Genomic DNA, 15,182 nt, shown 5'->3' with positions numbered 1-15,182 from the left:
AGTGGTGTTCGTCAAGGCAGTAGCAACATATAGACTAATGTGACAGTGATGCTGGAAAGTGCATGGGAGAAGTTTAAGGCAACCCATTATGCTGAAAAACGTCTTCCATAAATGTGGGTGTTTGCCATATTAAAATAAATGTTTACAATGCAGTATGCAACAAATAGAGCCAAGAACAGAGAAGCTGAAAAATGATGTGGGTAATGGACAAAAAACCCAAACGCAACCACCCAACAGGACCATGGATTTCAGAGGAGATTCAGGGCTGCTATGAGATTCCCTGCTGAATGGAACTGCTGAAGTGCAATTATACTGTAATATAACATGGTTCCATATCCTGTTTCTTCCTAATTGTGGTTTCCCATTTTAAAGCTGAGGCAAAGGAATGCAAGGGTGAATGGCAGGCTGCCTAATGTCCCAATGCTGGAGAAAAACTGAGCTGACAGTCCCCAGAGTTTGAGGCCCTGCTCCAGCCAGCAGACAGCACTCCCCACCTGATGCAATTAAGGATCATGGATCCTTTTTAAAAGCAGGTTCAAATGCCTGGTGCTCTCTGGTCTGAATATGGGTTTGCTTAGCAGCTCCACAATTTCTGTTCCTTGTTTTTCTCTAGAGCAGTTAATGGCAAAACTTCCAGTTGTGCTGTTCTCAGCTGAGCAGGTGGCAGAGCATGCCTGGCTTATGCCACAAGAGTCTCCGTGGCAATGGGACCAGAATACCACCACTCAGCTGTGGTCTAGCTAACCAGGAGTTTGCAGTACAGGCTGATTTTCTCCAAATTACACTGAAACTTGAGCTTCTATGGCACCTCAACATGACAAACATAATGGAGTATTCAACACTACTAGTTTCACAGTGTAAGAACAGAACTGCTTTAAAACCAGAAGATTCCCCCTACTGAGGTATATTTCAAAGGGCAGAAGATGCACTGTTATCAGCACTGTTACTTTCAGTCAGACTCTTCTGTACCAATTTTTCCTCCCAGTCTATGTGTGTAGAATTTGGAACAGAAAAGAGGCTGGAACTTTGCTTCCTAGGGCATAGTGCTGTAAAAATTAGACAATGAGAGGGTAAGTGGCCATTAAGTAAGGAAAATGAGAGAAGGCCACACTGTCGTGGAGACATTTATGATGAGACCTGGGCAGTGCTGTAACCAAGTCTATAACCAAATCAACCCTCTATTACTTCTGTTCAAGAGCCATGTTTCTTCTGTGCCTCAGGGCATATAAAGTGCTCTTACTGCAGACCATCCTCCTGAGTAACTTAGATGAGCAAAATGCTAATTTACTGTGACAATTTACTCTATTGTTGTTTTCTGTGATACATCTGAACACGTGCTGTCCTTCAGGAGGTAGGTATGTAAGCTCTATTGCATGTGGTGCACTGGGACCGCTGGGACCACCAGCCAAGATTACTGCTGCTGCTCTCTGCAGTCCTCAGGCTTAAGTATATCATAAAGAGACGCTCCTTGCTCAGGTTTGTGGTTTTGGTATGGTAGTGGTCGCAGCGGACACACAGGTTGAATATTGCAAGGAGATGGACATGGGTAAACATCTTCATGTGTAAATATCCTTGTTTTGAAAATGGCTGTGCGCATTTTGTTGGCCAGCACACTTAAGTACAGATTGACAGATACAACAATGACATTTGGCTCTCATACTGGGAAACTACTTCCTATTAGCTCATGTTTGCTAATTTGTTCTTCGTTTTTGAATTAATAAATACTCTGTTTGTTATTCCAAGAATTACTTCTTCATGGCAATGCCCTTAACTGTGATTAGAGTAGGTGTGAGAGCAAGACATGGGAAAAAGAAATGGAAAATGCAGATGTCAAGTGATGCTGTCACCATTTGCAGTAAGTCAATAGATCTTTAATGACTACGCAATATATGAAATAGGCTGTGTATGCCTTTTTGTGAAAGCTGTTCATATTATAAATGAGCCAGAATAGCCATTTTTCCAAACTATTTGTATTTGTTGTCTTCTTTTTGACACTGGCTCTCCTAGAAAGGTCACTCTATTGTCAAACTGCCCATTTCCAGGTTACGGTATTTTATGAGTGGTATTTTTATCTAAGATGAGTTCCTTGCTTCCTTGACATGATCCTCCTTTAGGCCTTTCAGTCTCTTACAAGTACATTTCTAAATTACTATCCAATGCAGGAAACTGTTCAGTATCTTCGTTTATATTATACCCACCCTACTGAATGCTCACATACTTTCAGTTAGTTGCTTGGCAAGCAGAGGAAGCTGAGGATAGTTAACCTTACTAGGTGTTGCCTGTCTACCTTTTGCAGCCAAACCTCCATGCTGGGGATGGCTCCTTGTGGGGCACAGGCAACGAGGAAACGGTGGCACTGACCCACACCAGCTGGCTCCATGTGCTTCCTGAAGGTGAATTTTAGTGCAAGTCCCAGAAATTTGTTTTGAGTCTTGCATTTTTTTTCCAGTGACAAACCAAATGAGCCCGCAGAAACAGCAGGTGTTTTGCTGTTTACCAGAACTTAGGTCTTACTGGCATTTGGAAAGTAAGAGCTAGGGATAGAGGTAATTTAATCCCTGGAAATAAGTATTTAGTCCTCTTGACTGTAGAACTAGGACTCGCACCTCAGGAATCACTAGATGAGGACAAAAAGACCCCAGAAAAAGTGTGCATGAGAGGGATCCCTTAACAAACCAACTTGTTAATAATATTTTGGGTGTCTCAGAATAAGAATATATAATAAATATGTATGTTAGAAAACAACTAGGAGGGGATGGACATAACCATTTAATATTTTGAAGGTATACATGAATATATAAAATCATTACTAGGTACCTAGCTGTTAAAGATTAATGCAAATTAACTCCTTATGGCAGAGATCAGGCATTGGAGTGAACATTGCAGTATCAGATAAACTGTGGGGAAAATAGATAACCTCTCTCTTGGCAAAGGCACTAAAGGTGCATCCTGAGGCACATCCATCCATAATGGTAGATTTTTTTCTGCTGTGTATTCATTTTGTTCTTTTCTCAATTTCATTATATCAGCAAGTCTGGAAGGTAAAAACTACTTTAAAAAAATCCTTCATATTGGGGATAATGCACAAAGCCAAGATACTGATCACTGGTGTTTACAAGCCACAGAGTTGGAGCAGGAATTCATAAATCCAATGTCCTGCCCTCTTAATTATATTCTGCTTCTCTGAAATTCCCTGTATGTTAGTGACTTTCCATTTACCCTCCCAAAATATTATGCCATTATGGAAGAAATTTCTGCTATAGCAGAATAGCCCAGTGAAGTCAGATTCAAGGGTTCTTGTGTGTTCTGAAGTACGTGCTAAACGTGCTGGGAACCGGCAGGCAGAGCAGAGCAGGACTCCAGAATTTCTTGTTTTGTTCAGAATTTGTTTTCAGAAGGATTCATTTCTCTCGAATTGCTGGGTTGAATTTAACCTATTACAGTAAAACATGACTGCAAAGCAGCTTGGCTTCAGGTCCCAGCCGTTGGGAAAAAAACTTGTTTTTAAGCAGCAGACTAAACTGTGATGCTTAGAATAGGTTAAGCAGCACCCATAAAAGAAGCAGACTGAATGCTGTGTTTACAGCGGCTGTAACTATAAGCAGTTAGAAATATTTCTAATCTTGGCAGGCGTGTGAGTCAAAAGTCGAAATAACTTGCCAGTTAATTTCAAGGTATTACGTTCTGTGTCTGAGAAAAAGACCTGTCAAATATCTGCTTAGTTGCATGTGGGGAATATATGCAATGAATGACAAGCTGAGTATATACAAAGCTAAACATTGACCTTTTTGTTACTAATAGATAATAAACAATGTGACTTAACAGAGGTTCTCCATCAAAGGGACGAGGTAGATGCTCTGCTTTGTAATTAACTGTAGGTGCAGGGCCTGGCCATGATTACGGCATGCTCTGCAAGAGCATGGCTTACTCCATATAACTTTTAGGACATGAGGATCATCTTGTATGCAAGTGGGTTCCAGAGCCCTTGCAGGGGGTGCCTGATGCTGCCCCCAGGGGTGCTGTTCCCCAGCACAGCAGCTTACTGCAGCGGGACTGTGGAAAGTTTCCCAATGGTTGTAGAAAACTGCTGGCTGTCTATCTTCAGTAAGCAATGTTCGGGATTGGTTTTTGCTTGAAAATAGGAATAAATTATAATAGCCCCTCTAGCCTTTTGTAGTCAACGTATTCTTTTTGAATACACTGTTTGTTCCTAAACCTATTCAGCCTTCTAGGAACTGTGAACTGGCAGGTGAAAAATGAGCTCTGCAGGCAGGCCATTAAGTCTGAGTCATTACTATTGAAATCTGTGTTCTAATATTGTGCTACATCCCTGTGATGTTGCAATGTTTGCTTTTTTAGGGTTTGACAAAGCAAACAGGAAGACAGGAGATTTGCTGAAGGCCTAGAGGTAGATGGAGAACACCGAGATCAGAACAGCTCAGCTTGAAACCAAAGGCAGCCCATCCCTAACCAGGGCAGTGAGGATCCTGGGCTTTGAAAGTGAGTCCAGGGCATCAGCACTCGGCACAGCAGAGTGCTTCCCTGCTCCTTGCCACCAGCTCAACAAGCAGCTCCTTTGATGAGCCTGAGCTGGTGATTGCAATGCCAGCTGCTCAAGGGCTGGGGGCCGTGTGCCCACCCTCCTGCTGCCCATGTCCTGCATCAGCACAAGCTCCAGGCTGCCCTCCCCTCCCTCCAGCACGCCTCAGGAGGATACCAGATTTTCTGCAGGATTTCCAGAAAATAATATGAAAATTTTGGGATTTGCAGGGCCCTCAGTAAAGCAGAGGCATCTTGTCTTGGTCTTTGGCTGAGAGTACTATCTCTTCTGATGCGCTGGGTTGTGGTACTGACTGAGCAGTAATGATGTGACATAAAGTTGAGAATATTTCACTGTGATTGTGTTCTGAAGCATGTTTAAATGAGCTTTGCAAAGCAAATAGAGGAGAAGCATTAAATGTTAGTTCTCTTCATCTCTTGCATTTATCTGAATAATGGCATTACCCCTTTAGAGAAAGATCTGTCACTTTTTTTATTGCAATCTTTGCTTTATCAGCCTGTCCTAGATTCCACGTTAGCAGGGACTGAGGTCTTTCCCCATCATTAGAGTGAAGCTGAGGACCTAAGTCTTCGAATGGGGGAATGGAGGAGAAGTAATAACTATATGAATGATGTGCAACAAGAACTGGTATCTAAAATAGGCTTGTCACCTGCCAGGATGGTGACCCCTGCCACCACATGAAAAGCACAAATGGTATCCTCTGTTATGAAAAGTTTCCTAGTAAAGCTGTATGAAATAATAAAAGGGTCTCAAAGGCAAAACCTTTTCTGTGGTCACTGCTGTGACTCACAGGGCCTCTCTGTACTCATTTAAAAATATGTTGAGGATTTGCTTGTGGTGGGCGGATGAGGAAGGATCCCTGCAAGGTGGTAACAGACCAGAACAAATTTCCAGCAGAAGTTTCCAGCAAACCTAAAATGTGAATTCATGGTGCTCTCAGGTGGGCTTTATATAACAACTAAATAATAGGTATACACTTGTGAGTCACTATATTTGTCCTGTCTGCACACACTGGAAAGCCCAAAAGTGTGGTTTAAAAAAGGCTCAAGCAAACAAGTCAAGAAGCAAAGTAGAGCAAAGTGAGGCATTCTGCTAAAGATGGAACACAGCTTTCTCCTCATTGCTTCGTGCTCCTGAATCCTGCCAGAAATACTCCTCACAATAACAGGATCATTTTTGTTGCTGGGCTCTGTCTGCTTCATTCACCACACAAGGGCATGGTGTTGGCTAAGAGCTTAAAGGTGAGACACCAAAGGAGTAGCCAGACAAAAGTCTTGCTATAGGGAAGACAGAGGCATTCAGATACTCTCCTCCTCAGTTGAGGCCTTGTCTGGGTTCTAAGCTGGCAGGGTAGAAGGGAGTGATCTGGACAGGATACCAGGAGTCCCCATGATGGATTTCACTTTGCTGACTGTGACTGACTTCCTTCTGCTTAATTTCTGTCTCTACACGTTTGTAAATATCTGTAGGTGCTGCACACTTTCCACATTGCAGCCAGCTGTATAAATTGGGAACGTCTGGAAAAATAGCTTCAGTGCTCTGTTTTCTTCTTCCACTGGTGCAATTGTGCTCTCTGCTCTGAGCATACAGGTTCACTGCAGCTGATGCTGCTGCACAGAGGATGAATGCAAAGGCATTTTGTGACTGCTCCACTTGCTTCATTAACACGGGTGTCAGATCAGAAGTCCTTTCCTGTCTCTTGGGGTGTCTGCGTGGCTGAGGGATGTTACACGCTCATTAACTTCTATGCAACTTTAGTTGTTCTTCTATTACAAAACAAAACCAAATAACTAAGCCAAGCCTGCTTGTGACTGGAAAAAACCAAAAACAAATCACCACCAAAAACTCACATTATAGCTTTTTCCAAAATATCTTTAAACTGTCTGGAGTGACTCACTGATGTCTGCTACACATTGAGAGATCTAAAGATATATTTTAAAATAAAACTAGAGAAATGAATATTAACTCCTCTTCAACCTCAGCTCCAGATGTATTTATGGCTTAGTGCTCTGGGTTGAGACTCTTCTAAAGCAACAGGAGACTTTATGCTTAAGCAACTACAGGGTGATTAAAATAGCCATCTTCTCGTGTTGGGCTAGCAGAATGAGCTCTGCTCCTGCAGAAACTCAAAGCAAGCTGTGTTCCAAGCAGTATTTTATTAGCTTGCTTGGTTTGTCTCACTGGTAAACACTTTGCCAGTTATATGTTGGCTTCAAAAGCCAATATGAAAGAAGTCAGTGTTGTAGTTTTCCAGAAATTTAAATCTCTTAATAGTGACTGCAAAAGCCAGGGAGTTAGGAGTGGGGAAGATGAAGAAGGAATTGGAGATCAGTTCTTCGCATGATGGCATAAAAAATGGGTGCGCTTCAAATGAAATGTATTCTGCTTATATTTTAACCATATGTTCAAAAACTTATTGAAAATTGTGTCATCCAGAGATGCAGGGAGTCCACACCTCCTGGCCCGTGTTCCCTGTGGAGGGCAGTGCAGCAGTGGTGCAGCTGCTGGCTTGAACCTCCCCACAACAGGATTTTTCATGCAGCCTCTGGAGCAGGGGGCTGTTGGAGTTCTCCCACCTGCTTGTTTCCTGCAGCACTCTTGTGTCCAGAGCTGCAATGTGGTATTTCATACATAGCGATAACCACATTATCATAGCAAATAGGATAAAGGGGACTAGCATAACCCAGCACTATGGATTATAAGCATTGCTCAACAGCATCTCCTATTACAGAACTGTGAACTGCTGCAAACCATTTGCTTACAGAGGTGCTGGTGGGAATGGGAAGGACTTCTTCACTGGAAGGCAATGCATGAAGAGTTTTTCCACAGTAGCTGCACCAATCTGTCCAAATGATGGTAAACCAGATGCATTTCTAATTTCACTTTTAATTTCAGCCTCTCTGAGAAAAGAAGTGTTTGCAAAGAATATAAGCAGCATGTGCCAACAACACATACAAAAAGACCACAGTGCACGTACCTGCAGGAAGAAGTGAAGTCTGCAGGAAGAAGTGAAGTCTGCAGGAAGAGGTAAGTCTTACCTTCCTTGTACATAGATACATTGCTGTATCCTATTGCTAATAGTTTTACAGCACAGTCAACAATATCTGCTTGTTTTCCCACATGACAAGGTGACGTACCAGTGCTCTTTCTGTAGTTAACAGCCAGGGTCGGCTCTAGACATCAGCAAATCAGCTGTCTGGGATAGCAGCCTGCTGCGGAATGGCAAAATGCAGCACTGTCTATGCAGGTGAGAAGCTGTAATGAGAAGTCAGGCTTGTTAACCTCAGTCTCCATGGAGGAACACTGGAGTGAGCGGATTTACCTTAAGGCAGGAATACCAATAGCTATGGTATAAAGCTTAAGCCCTGAATCTGGGAGCAAGATGCATGATTGCATGCCATACTTATGAGTACCTAAATGCTCTGGCTATTTAGATCAGCCTTTTGATCTACTACAGCTGTTGCATTTACTCATCTAAAGAAAATTATCCTAATATTCCACAAGCATGTCTTGGTTAATCTGTACTTCAAAGTTTCGGCCCTTATGTACCTGGAAGGTGTTGAGCCTGCCATTTTCCTTTCAGCTTGGTATTGAGACAAAGGAGAATTGGCTGTCCTGAATTAAAAGCCCCTTTTTTAAACTACATTACACACCGCACAAATTTAGTAATTTCTTGGGCTTGGATGCTCAGTTGTGTTTACAAGAGTAAAATCCCATGCTCTAAATGCAGGCCAGACAGTCTCTATCTACTTTAAATACCATGCTTACGATAGAGACAGTACAGCAACGAAGTCTCACATTGCTTAGGCTTCACTCATTTGTAGGACACGAGGAAACATTCAAAGTGATTTTCTGCTGAAACAATTATAATTTAATGAAAGGATCACTATGATGAGATCCCTGCATTGTTTTTCCAGCTGTTTGCTACTTACAAAACTGCTAACATGCAGTAGGGATAGATGGTGCTAAGTCATCTGTTTTTAGCCTATTTTACATTGCTTGTATGTTTGGATTTGTTCAGTCCTTGAATCCACAGATGTTAAGCGAAGGGAGCGAGGAAAAGACACCTGAACCAATGGTCTCCTTTTTCACAATTCAGATTGCTGCTCAACATTGTGAATAACTGAGTCTGAAGAATAACATAATAACAAATAATGTAATCCTAGTGACAAGGCAGGAAAATTCCTGTTGCCCTGGTAATGAGGGGATTTCCAGACAGGGTAAAATGCTGCCATTTGTGAGCCAGCACAATCCTCTTTTCAGCTCAGGTATCAGTGAAGTGCACAAACTGTCTTTGTGTACAATGGCAACTTTTTCCTAGGGATGCTTTGAAGTCATAAGACTTCAGAATCAAAATACTCACACATCGGCACCTTTTGTGTTAATATTTACAGTTCTTTGTGGTCAGTGAAGCAGAACCAAGATCACATGTGCGCAGTACAGTACAAAATTCTTTGCACAAAACTAGAAGCAAGTACATGCAGCAGAGAGACAAGTGGGATGCCTTTGTCACTTACAGCAAAGAAGCAAAAATAGCTTGTAGAATATTTTGGCTATCAACAGTCTTGTTTAATATAGAGGGGAAAGTGATATTGTTTGTGTACAGTTACAATTCATAGTTACATATGATACTTTTACTGTAGCAATATTCTACATGGAAATAACAGACATTAGAGGTGAAAAACGTCATATTAGTTCACTCAGTTCATCCTGGGACTTTCCTATCATGTCATTTTTAAGTATTTGGAATGGGACTGTAGAAATTAATTTAAACACTTCTTTTACAATATTTTCTTTACATATTCCTTTCATAGGCAAATAGATTTCACATTCTGATTCCTGAGTTTTATCTGAAGTAGTATCATTCTGCACCATCTCATTCTCTTCCCAATCCTCCCAGATTATCATATAATTCTTTTAGTTTTTGTGACTGGATTATTGCTTATTTTCCCTAATTTGTTAACAAGCTAATCACAGCAGTGAAATTGAAAACCTGCATGTCATTTAAACATGCAGTGTTTGTGGATTAGAAATGTATGTGCTTTTGCCCCATGTGACTTCAGAAATAGCAAGTTTTAGGTTACTTGGAAGTTACTTGCCAGTTTTAACACTTGGAATGACTCGAGTGCTTTTGAATAGTTTCCCCTTCCTAGATCTGATTGATGGGCGGATAGGCTGGTCCTGGGCAAATAGGTGGTACTGGGTTTTCTTCTGATAGGATGCTTGGGAATTCTTCTCTGTGCCCTGACACAGTACGTAAACTGAGCTGCCAAGTTTTTTAAAATACACCAGTAGTTCCCTTGTTTGCCAAAAATTACTGAGTAGGCCTTGTTCAGTTGCGATGAAGAGAAATTAGTTATGTCGGCTATAAAATGTTCTATTTCGATAAAGATAGATGAAATAAACCCTGCTGATCTTAGAATTAGCTTAAGCACAAGTGCAGAATCATTATTAAATTTTCAAGACTGCATTTGGAAATAATATAAAATTTACACAACTGATTACAGTAAAAGCTAAATGCCAGTGACATGAAATAATACTCCTGGGTGTCACCATGATGCACTTGCATTATTGAACAGACTCCTGAGGACAGTATAACAATTAATGAAGCTGGTGTGGAAATCTGCCCGACATATGAGAACTTTAAGGCATTTGTGTAAAGCATGAATTAAAAATAATTCTTCGTCTGCACAAATAACACCTTAAGAAAACCATGCAGAGAATTAAAAAAAACATTCTGTTTATTTGTATCATTTACTTTTCACATCTCCTTTGGTTTGTTCAAACAAAACAGCACACAGAATAATCACATTCACCTTTATTTATGCCTTGCATTATGATTGAGCTGTGATGGTGCAGACAAGGTGAAGTTTGGATCAGAGTTAAAGCGTTGCCTTTGTTCAGTAAGATACTTCTGGAATCCTTCGAAAAGTGATTTAAAATCAGCATAGGCTCTCAGAAATGAAAGGACTGGAAGTTCATATGAATATCTGTTATTTTTTTGTTGAAAATGAGAATTCTGGTAAATTGTGCCTTGGGCCCACTCTGACTCATGGGCTTAAAGGAGAGTCAAACAGCCTGGGGATTCCATTTGAAGGAAGCACACAAAGGCAGCTCTCAGCTACTCTGAACTCAGGTTAGCAGAACAACTCCCGTATATACCCCTGTGGCATCTGACCCATCCTCCTGACTGTGTGAGGAACATCCTTCTAGAGAAACATATATATACACATACACATAGAAGGAAATATACAAGGAAAAAAACCCATATATATGTGTGTCTGCATGTCTACACAATCTAGCCCATGTGGATCCTACCCGTAGCATGCAATTTCTTTGGCCAATTTCCTTCTTTTCTGTGTGTTTTAGGGAATGCAGCTGCTCTGTAGACCTCAGATACACACTTGAATTAGGCTTAAACCAGCCAAAGCAGTTCTCTGTTCTGATGGAATCTGTATCACCCTAATACAATTGTACTGCGATAGTCAACGTTATTCCCCGCAAGAAGCAACTCACTAAGAAATGAGGGCACTGGAGAGAACGATGAATCCTATGGAAGCAGAAGTTCAGGTAATTTCTTACAGGGGGGTCCAGAACACGTCTGTCCTCTGGCGCTCCCGGTACCTTTGCACAATCCTTTGTGTCACATCGCCCCCTCAAGGTATGTGTGCAGAAGTGTCGGGGACACGCTTGAAGGGAGCCAGGCCTATTTACATGCTTTAATCTTATCTTCCTAATACTGTCACAAATGCTTGCTGTGGGCATTTGCCAAGTTTTACATTTTTGTCCTTCATTTTGGACATCTTGCCTTTTAGAGAATAATGTTGAACCTTGTAAAGGGAGTTGCTTGTGGCATTATGACCAAAGACTGAAACAGTGTGTGACCTTTATTTTCAGAGACGTGCAGGAAATGGAAATAGATTTGTTAATAAGACAACATGCTGCCGGAAATGTGCTTGTGGTATTTAAGGTGCTCTAGCATACTTTAATACACAGATGCATGCAGCTAAGCTTCTGTCTGCTATAGACATTGCATATAACTCACAGAGCTGCTAGGCCAGCCTCTAGTAAAGGTTTTATTAGGCTGAGACCTTAGTATTATAACTTACCAATATTCTGATGCTTTCTGTTGATATTTTCCATGGCAGTTGTCTGTCACAGAGTTGCATCTGCACTGAGTAAAGAATTCATTTCCTTGTGGTGGGTTTCTGTGTAGTCTCCATTGCTGTTGCCATTGTATCTGAATGTTTCACTTTTGCACTTTTGGGAAACAGGAGGTAAAAATCCAATCTTAAGCAAACAGGTTTATGTAGTAAAAAAATTGGTTTAAATAACTTTCCAGGTGGCATGTACGAATTGTGTGGTAAAGACTGAATTAGATTCTAGTTCTTTAGGTTAGCATTCATTACACTCCTCCAGCATCGTCCCTTCTTCATTCCATGCTCATCAACTTCTACAGCAAATGAGGAAATCGTCTGAGGCAACAATCTGCTTCACTTAATCCAGAGTGATGTTCATCTAGTGATTGTCGAAGAAAGCCAAGATTATGTGGTAAAATCTGCTACTGCATAATTAGACCATATCGTTATACATACACAAGGGAGGCAACTTAATGTTTTCAAATATTTAAGACCACAGATTTTATTTCTGAGAAATACGGCAGAACTGAAGAACCCTCCAGGCAAACTTCTCCCCTGTAAATTGTTAGTATATATGCAAGATACCAATTCAGGGCCGAATTCTAAGCTCAGATGCTCTCAGATGATCTCCAGAGGCCCCTTCCAACCCCAACCACTCTGTGATAAGAACTGTTCTGGTTAAACTCTGGTTGCAAAATACTGAGAGAAGACCAAGTGGCGCTGATATAGAGGGGAAGATGAGAAGAGCAGATCCAATCAAGGTTTTGTTCTCACTGTTTGTCTGTAAGGATGCGTGGGGCATGACAAGAGAATTAAACATATGCATTCATTAGAAAAGACAGAAAGCAACTGCAAACTGCTGCTTTGATTTAATGTATGTCTTCATGTATAATGGCAGAGGGTGGAGAAGAAACCAAAGGACCCCTTGGCTAACACATAAACATGCTAACATGGCCACCTTTTTGCTCCTTGAACTTGTACGAGTAATTCTTAGATGTATATCAAAGTTGTCTCGTATGAAACAATATTTAAAATTCTGTCCTCTCAATTCATTTTTGCTCTATTTATACAGTATTTGTTAGGAAACTATACAAATACACGCTTTCTGTGGAATATATGTTGGGAATGTTACTTACCTGATCAATCACGTGGTAGTTTTGAAGGATTGAGAGAGACACGAGGAAGCTCCATGGTTTTGTCAAGATAACATTTGCAGGCATTTCATTCACAGTTTGGTATCTATGAATTAAATCTGCTCCTAACTACACAGCTAGAAATACAAACTAACTCCACTGAGGGCAGTCAAAGTAGTTTCTGATGCTGTGGAAAACTGGATCTTCCATGCTCTGAATTTTTGAATTTGTGTAAACATGGTGAAAAAGAACAGAGGAGGTCAATAACACTGTTCAACCAAGGAGATTTGTGACCACCGAGACATATGAATCTCATTTTACTTGCTACATTTGAAAAGGAACTGAGTATTTTCAGTAGAACATTTGTATTGATGCAGTGTAAGCATGCAAATCTTAAAAAGCAATGCAATGCAAAATGAAACTGTTATTCTGCATTGCCTGGAAAAGCTGCAATGCAACATCTGTACTTGTATGACCGCTTAACTTAAAGGTTACAGTCGTAGAGTGGGAAATTCAGTAACAAACTAAATTTGAGGCCAGGGAACTCTTTAAAAAAAGTGTGAGCCGAAGAGATTTGCAAATGATCAGCAGAGAGACACAAGATGACCACGACTCCCCCTTGTCTCTAGAGAGAAGTTGAACCACGGTGCTTTTTAAAGCAGAGCACGGGCAGCAACCGCTGTGCATCCTGTACATCGCATCTGTCCAGCACCTGCCGGACCCCACGCACACCCGTGCGCTCCCCTCACAAGCACAAGGCACCGGTGTTGTGAGCGGAGCGCACGGAACCGCTGCCCGCGGCGGGCGGCACACGGGCAGAGCCGCTCCAGCCTGCGCCGGGCTCCGCTTCGCGCCCGAGACTGCGCTTGGGTGTGCAAACCTGCAGCAGCGGCGATGGCAGGGACAGAGCTCCGCGGCAGCGCGGCCTCCGGCGGGACGAGAGGCAGCCCGAGAGCCGCTCCCCGCCGGCACAGCCCCGAGTCCGGGCCGCCCCGTCCCGCCGGCCGTGCCCGGTGCCCGCCGGCAGCGGCGGAGCAGCAGTGTACGGGCCGCGGGCGGGGCGGGACAGCGGCTGCTCGGAAAGCCCGGCGGGAGGCGGGGTGAGGGAGCCGCTGGGCGCGGACGGGAGGGCGGCTGCCCGCAAAGCCCGGCGCGCGGATCGCGAGGTTGGCCCTAAGATGGCTGTTGTGCGCGGGGCGCCGTCGCTGTAGCGCCGCGAGGAGCCGCCCGCCGCGCCGCCCGCCATGGAGTGCCCGCACCTCGGCTCCAGCGTCTGCATCGCCCCCGACTCGGCCAAGTTCCCGCAGGGCTCGCCCTCCTCCTGGTGCTGCAGCGGTGAGTGCGCCCGGCGCGGCCTAGGCTGCGCCAGCTTTGCCGGCCCGCGGTGGCCCGGCCGCCCCGCGGCGCTCCGGCGTTGGGCGGGCGCTTCTCGCCGCCGGCCGCTCCTTTGTTCTCCTCGGCCGGCGCGGGCCGCGCAGCCCCCGGGCAGGAGGGTGCCCCGCGGCCGGGGAGGGCACGGGGGAGGGAGCAGGCAGGGGGGTTGCCCCGGCCCTCACCCCACCGGGGGCCGCCCCACGGGACCCCGCTCCGGGGCGCTGGGGACGTGGAGACCCCGCGGCGCTGTCCTGGCCGCCCGTCCTGCGCCCCGCGGAGGGGCCGCCGCATGTCCCGGCGCGGCGGGGGAGGGGACAGCCCCGCTCCGGCCCCGGCCTTGCCTGCGCAGCTTTGTCCGCCGGCAGCGCGGCCGGCCCGGGGCGGGCGGCTGAGTTGGCCCCGGCGGGCGCGGAGGAATGCGGGACCCGCGATCCTTTTGTCTGGCGGAGGAGCTGCGTGCTCAGCCCGGCCCGGGGGAGCGGGGCTGGGAAGCAGGGGCCACCGCAGGGTCAGTGTGCTCGTTCAGCCACTCTGCCACTACTTTTTCTTTTTGTCTAATGTACGTTTTGGAAGGGCACTGAAGAGTGCAGTTTGAGTTGGGCCGCTGAGGCTGAAGGCGACGCTTGGGCCCCCCCTTCAATCCAGGGAGCAGGTCGGTGGGGGCGGTCTGGGGGGTTCGGGAGTTACGTTCATCTGCTCTGCGGTCGGTAGGAGTGTCGAGGTCATCTTGGTTTAGTGTGTTGCTCGCTGATTGAATAATGCAAATTGCCATCTTTGAAACGTATCCTGTCTTCACTGCTGTCCCTGCCTGATCCTGTTTGTTTGGGGGCTTTCCCTTTAAAGGTGTCGGGCCCAAGGTTGTTTAAATTTAGCTTTTAATAGATCGTCGCACGCCTCTACACAGATAACCTCTGGTGATTGCTGTCCGTTTTGGTCCATATTTTTGTTTTCTATAGCTGTAGCGTGTCTGGTTAT

At 44.3% G+C, this 15,182-nt stretch overlaps 2 protein-coding genes and 1 long non-coding RNA gene across 6 annotated transcripts in view; 2 read left to right on the top strand and 1 right to left on the bottom strand.

Annotated features, from left to right (window-relative positions):
- Positions 1-12,022, bottom strand: part of CA12 (carbonic anhydrase 12) — a 36,727-nt gene extending 24,705 nt beyond the window's left edge. The window contains exon 1 of the mRNA XM_071813807.1: positions 11,671-12,022. Coding sequence (XP_071669908.1) covers positions 11,671-11,704 — 34 coding nt within the window. The 5' untranslated portion in view covers positions 11,705-12,022. The remainder of the gene's footprint in view (positions 1-11,670) is intronic.
- Positions 1-12,107, top strand: part of LOC136106630 (uncharacterized) — a 42,468-nt gene extending 30,361 nt beyond the window's left edge. Inside the window, exons 6-8 of the long non-coding RNA XR_010652175.2 lie at positions 7,457-7,588; positions 10,931-11,131; positions 12,021-12,107. This is a non-coding gene — a long non-coding RNA (uncharacterized lncRNA). The remainder of the gene's footprint in view (positions 1-7,456; positions 7,589-10,930; positions 11,132-12,020) is intronic.
- A 1,849-nt stretch (positions 12,108-13,956) lies between these two features.
- Positions 13,957-15,182, top strand: part of USP3 (ubiquitin specific peptidase 3) — a 41,721-nt gene continuing 40,495 nt past the window's right edge. For 2 of the 4 annotated variants that reach the window (XM_065847034.2, XM_071813805.1), the window contains exon 1: positions 14,563-14,859. Coding sequence is in view for 1 of the 4 variants with exons in the window: in XM_065847032.2 (XP_065703104.1) it covers positions 14,078-14,168 (91 nt within the window). In the remaining 3 variants the exon portion in view is untranslated. Of the gene's footprint in view, positions 14,169-14,562; positions 14,860-15,182 lie in introns of those variants that run through there. The other 2 variants (XM_065847032.2, XM_071813803.1) reach the window with 2 other exon arrangements.

This window comes from Patagioenas fasciata, chromosome 12, assembly GCF_037038585.1.
Source record: "Patagioenas fasciata isolate bPatFas1 chromosome 12, bPatFas1.hap1, whole genome shotgun sequence".
NCBI classification, from domain to species: domain Eukaryota; kingdom Metazoa; phylum Chordata; class Aves; order Columbiformes; family Columbidae; genus Patagioenas; species Patagioenas fasciata.
The sequence above is the reverse complement of the archived record's forward strand: the minus strand, read 5'-3'. Positions and strand labels throughout refer to the sequence as shown.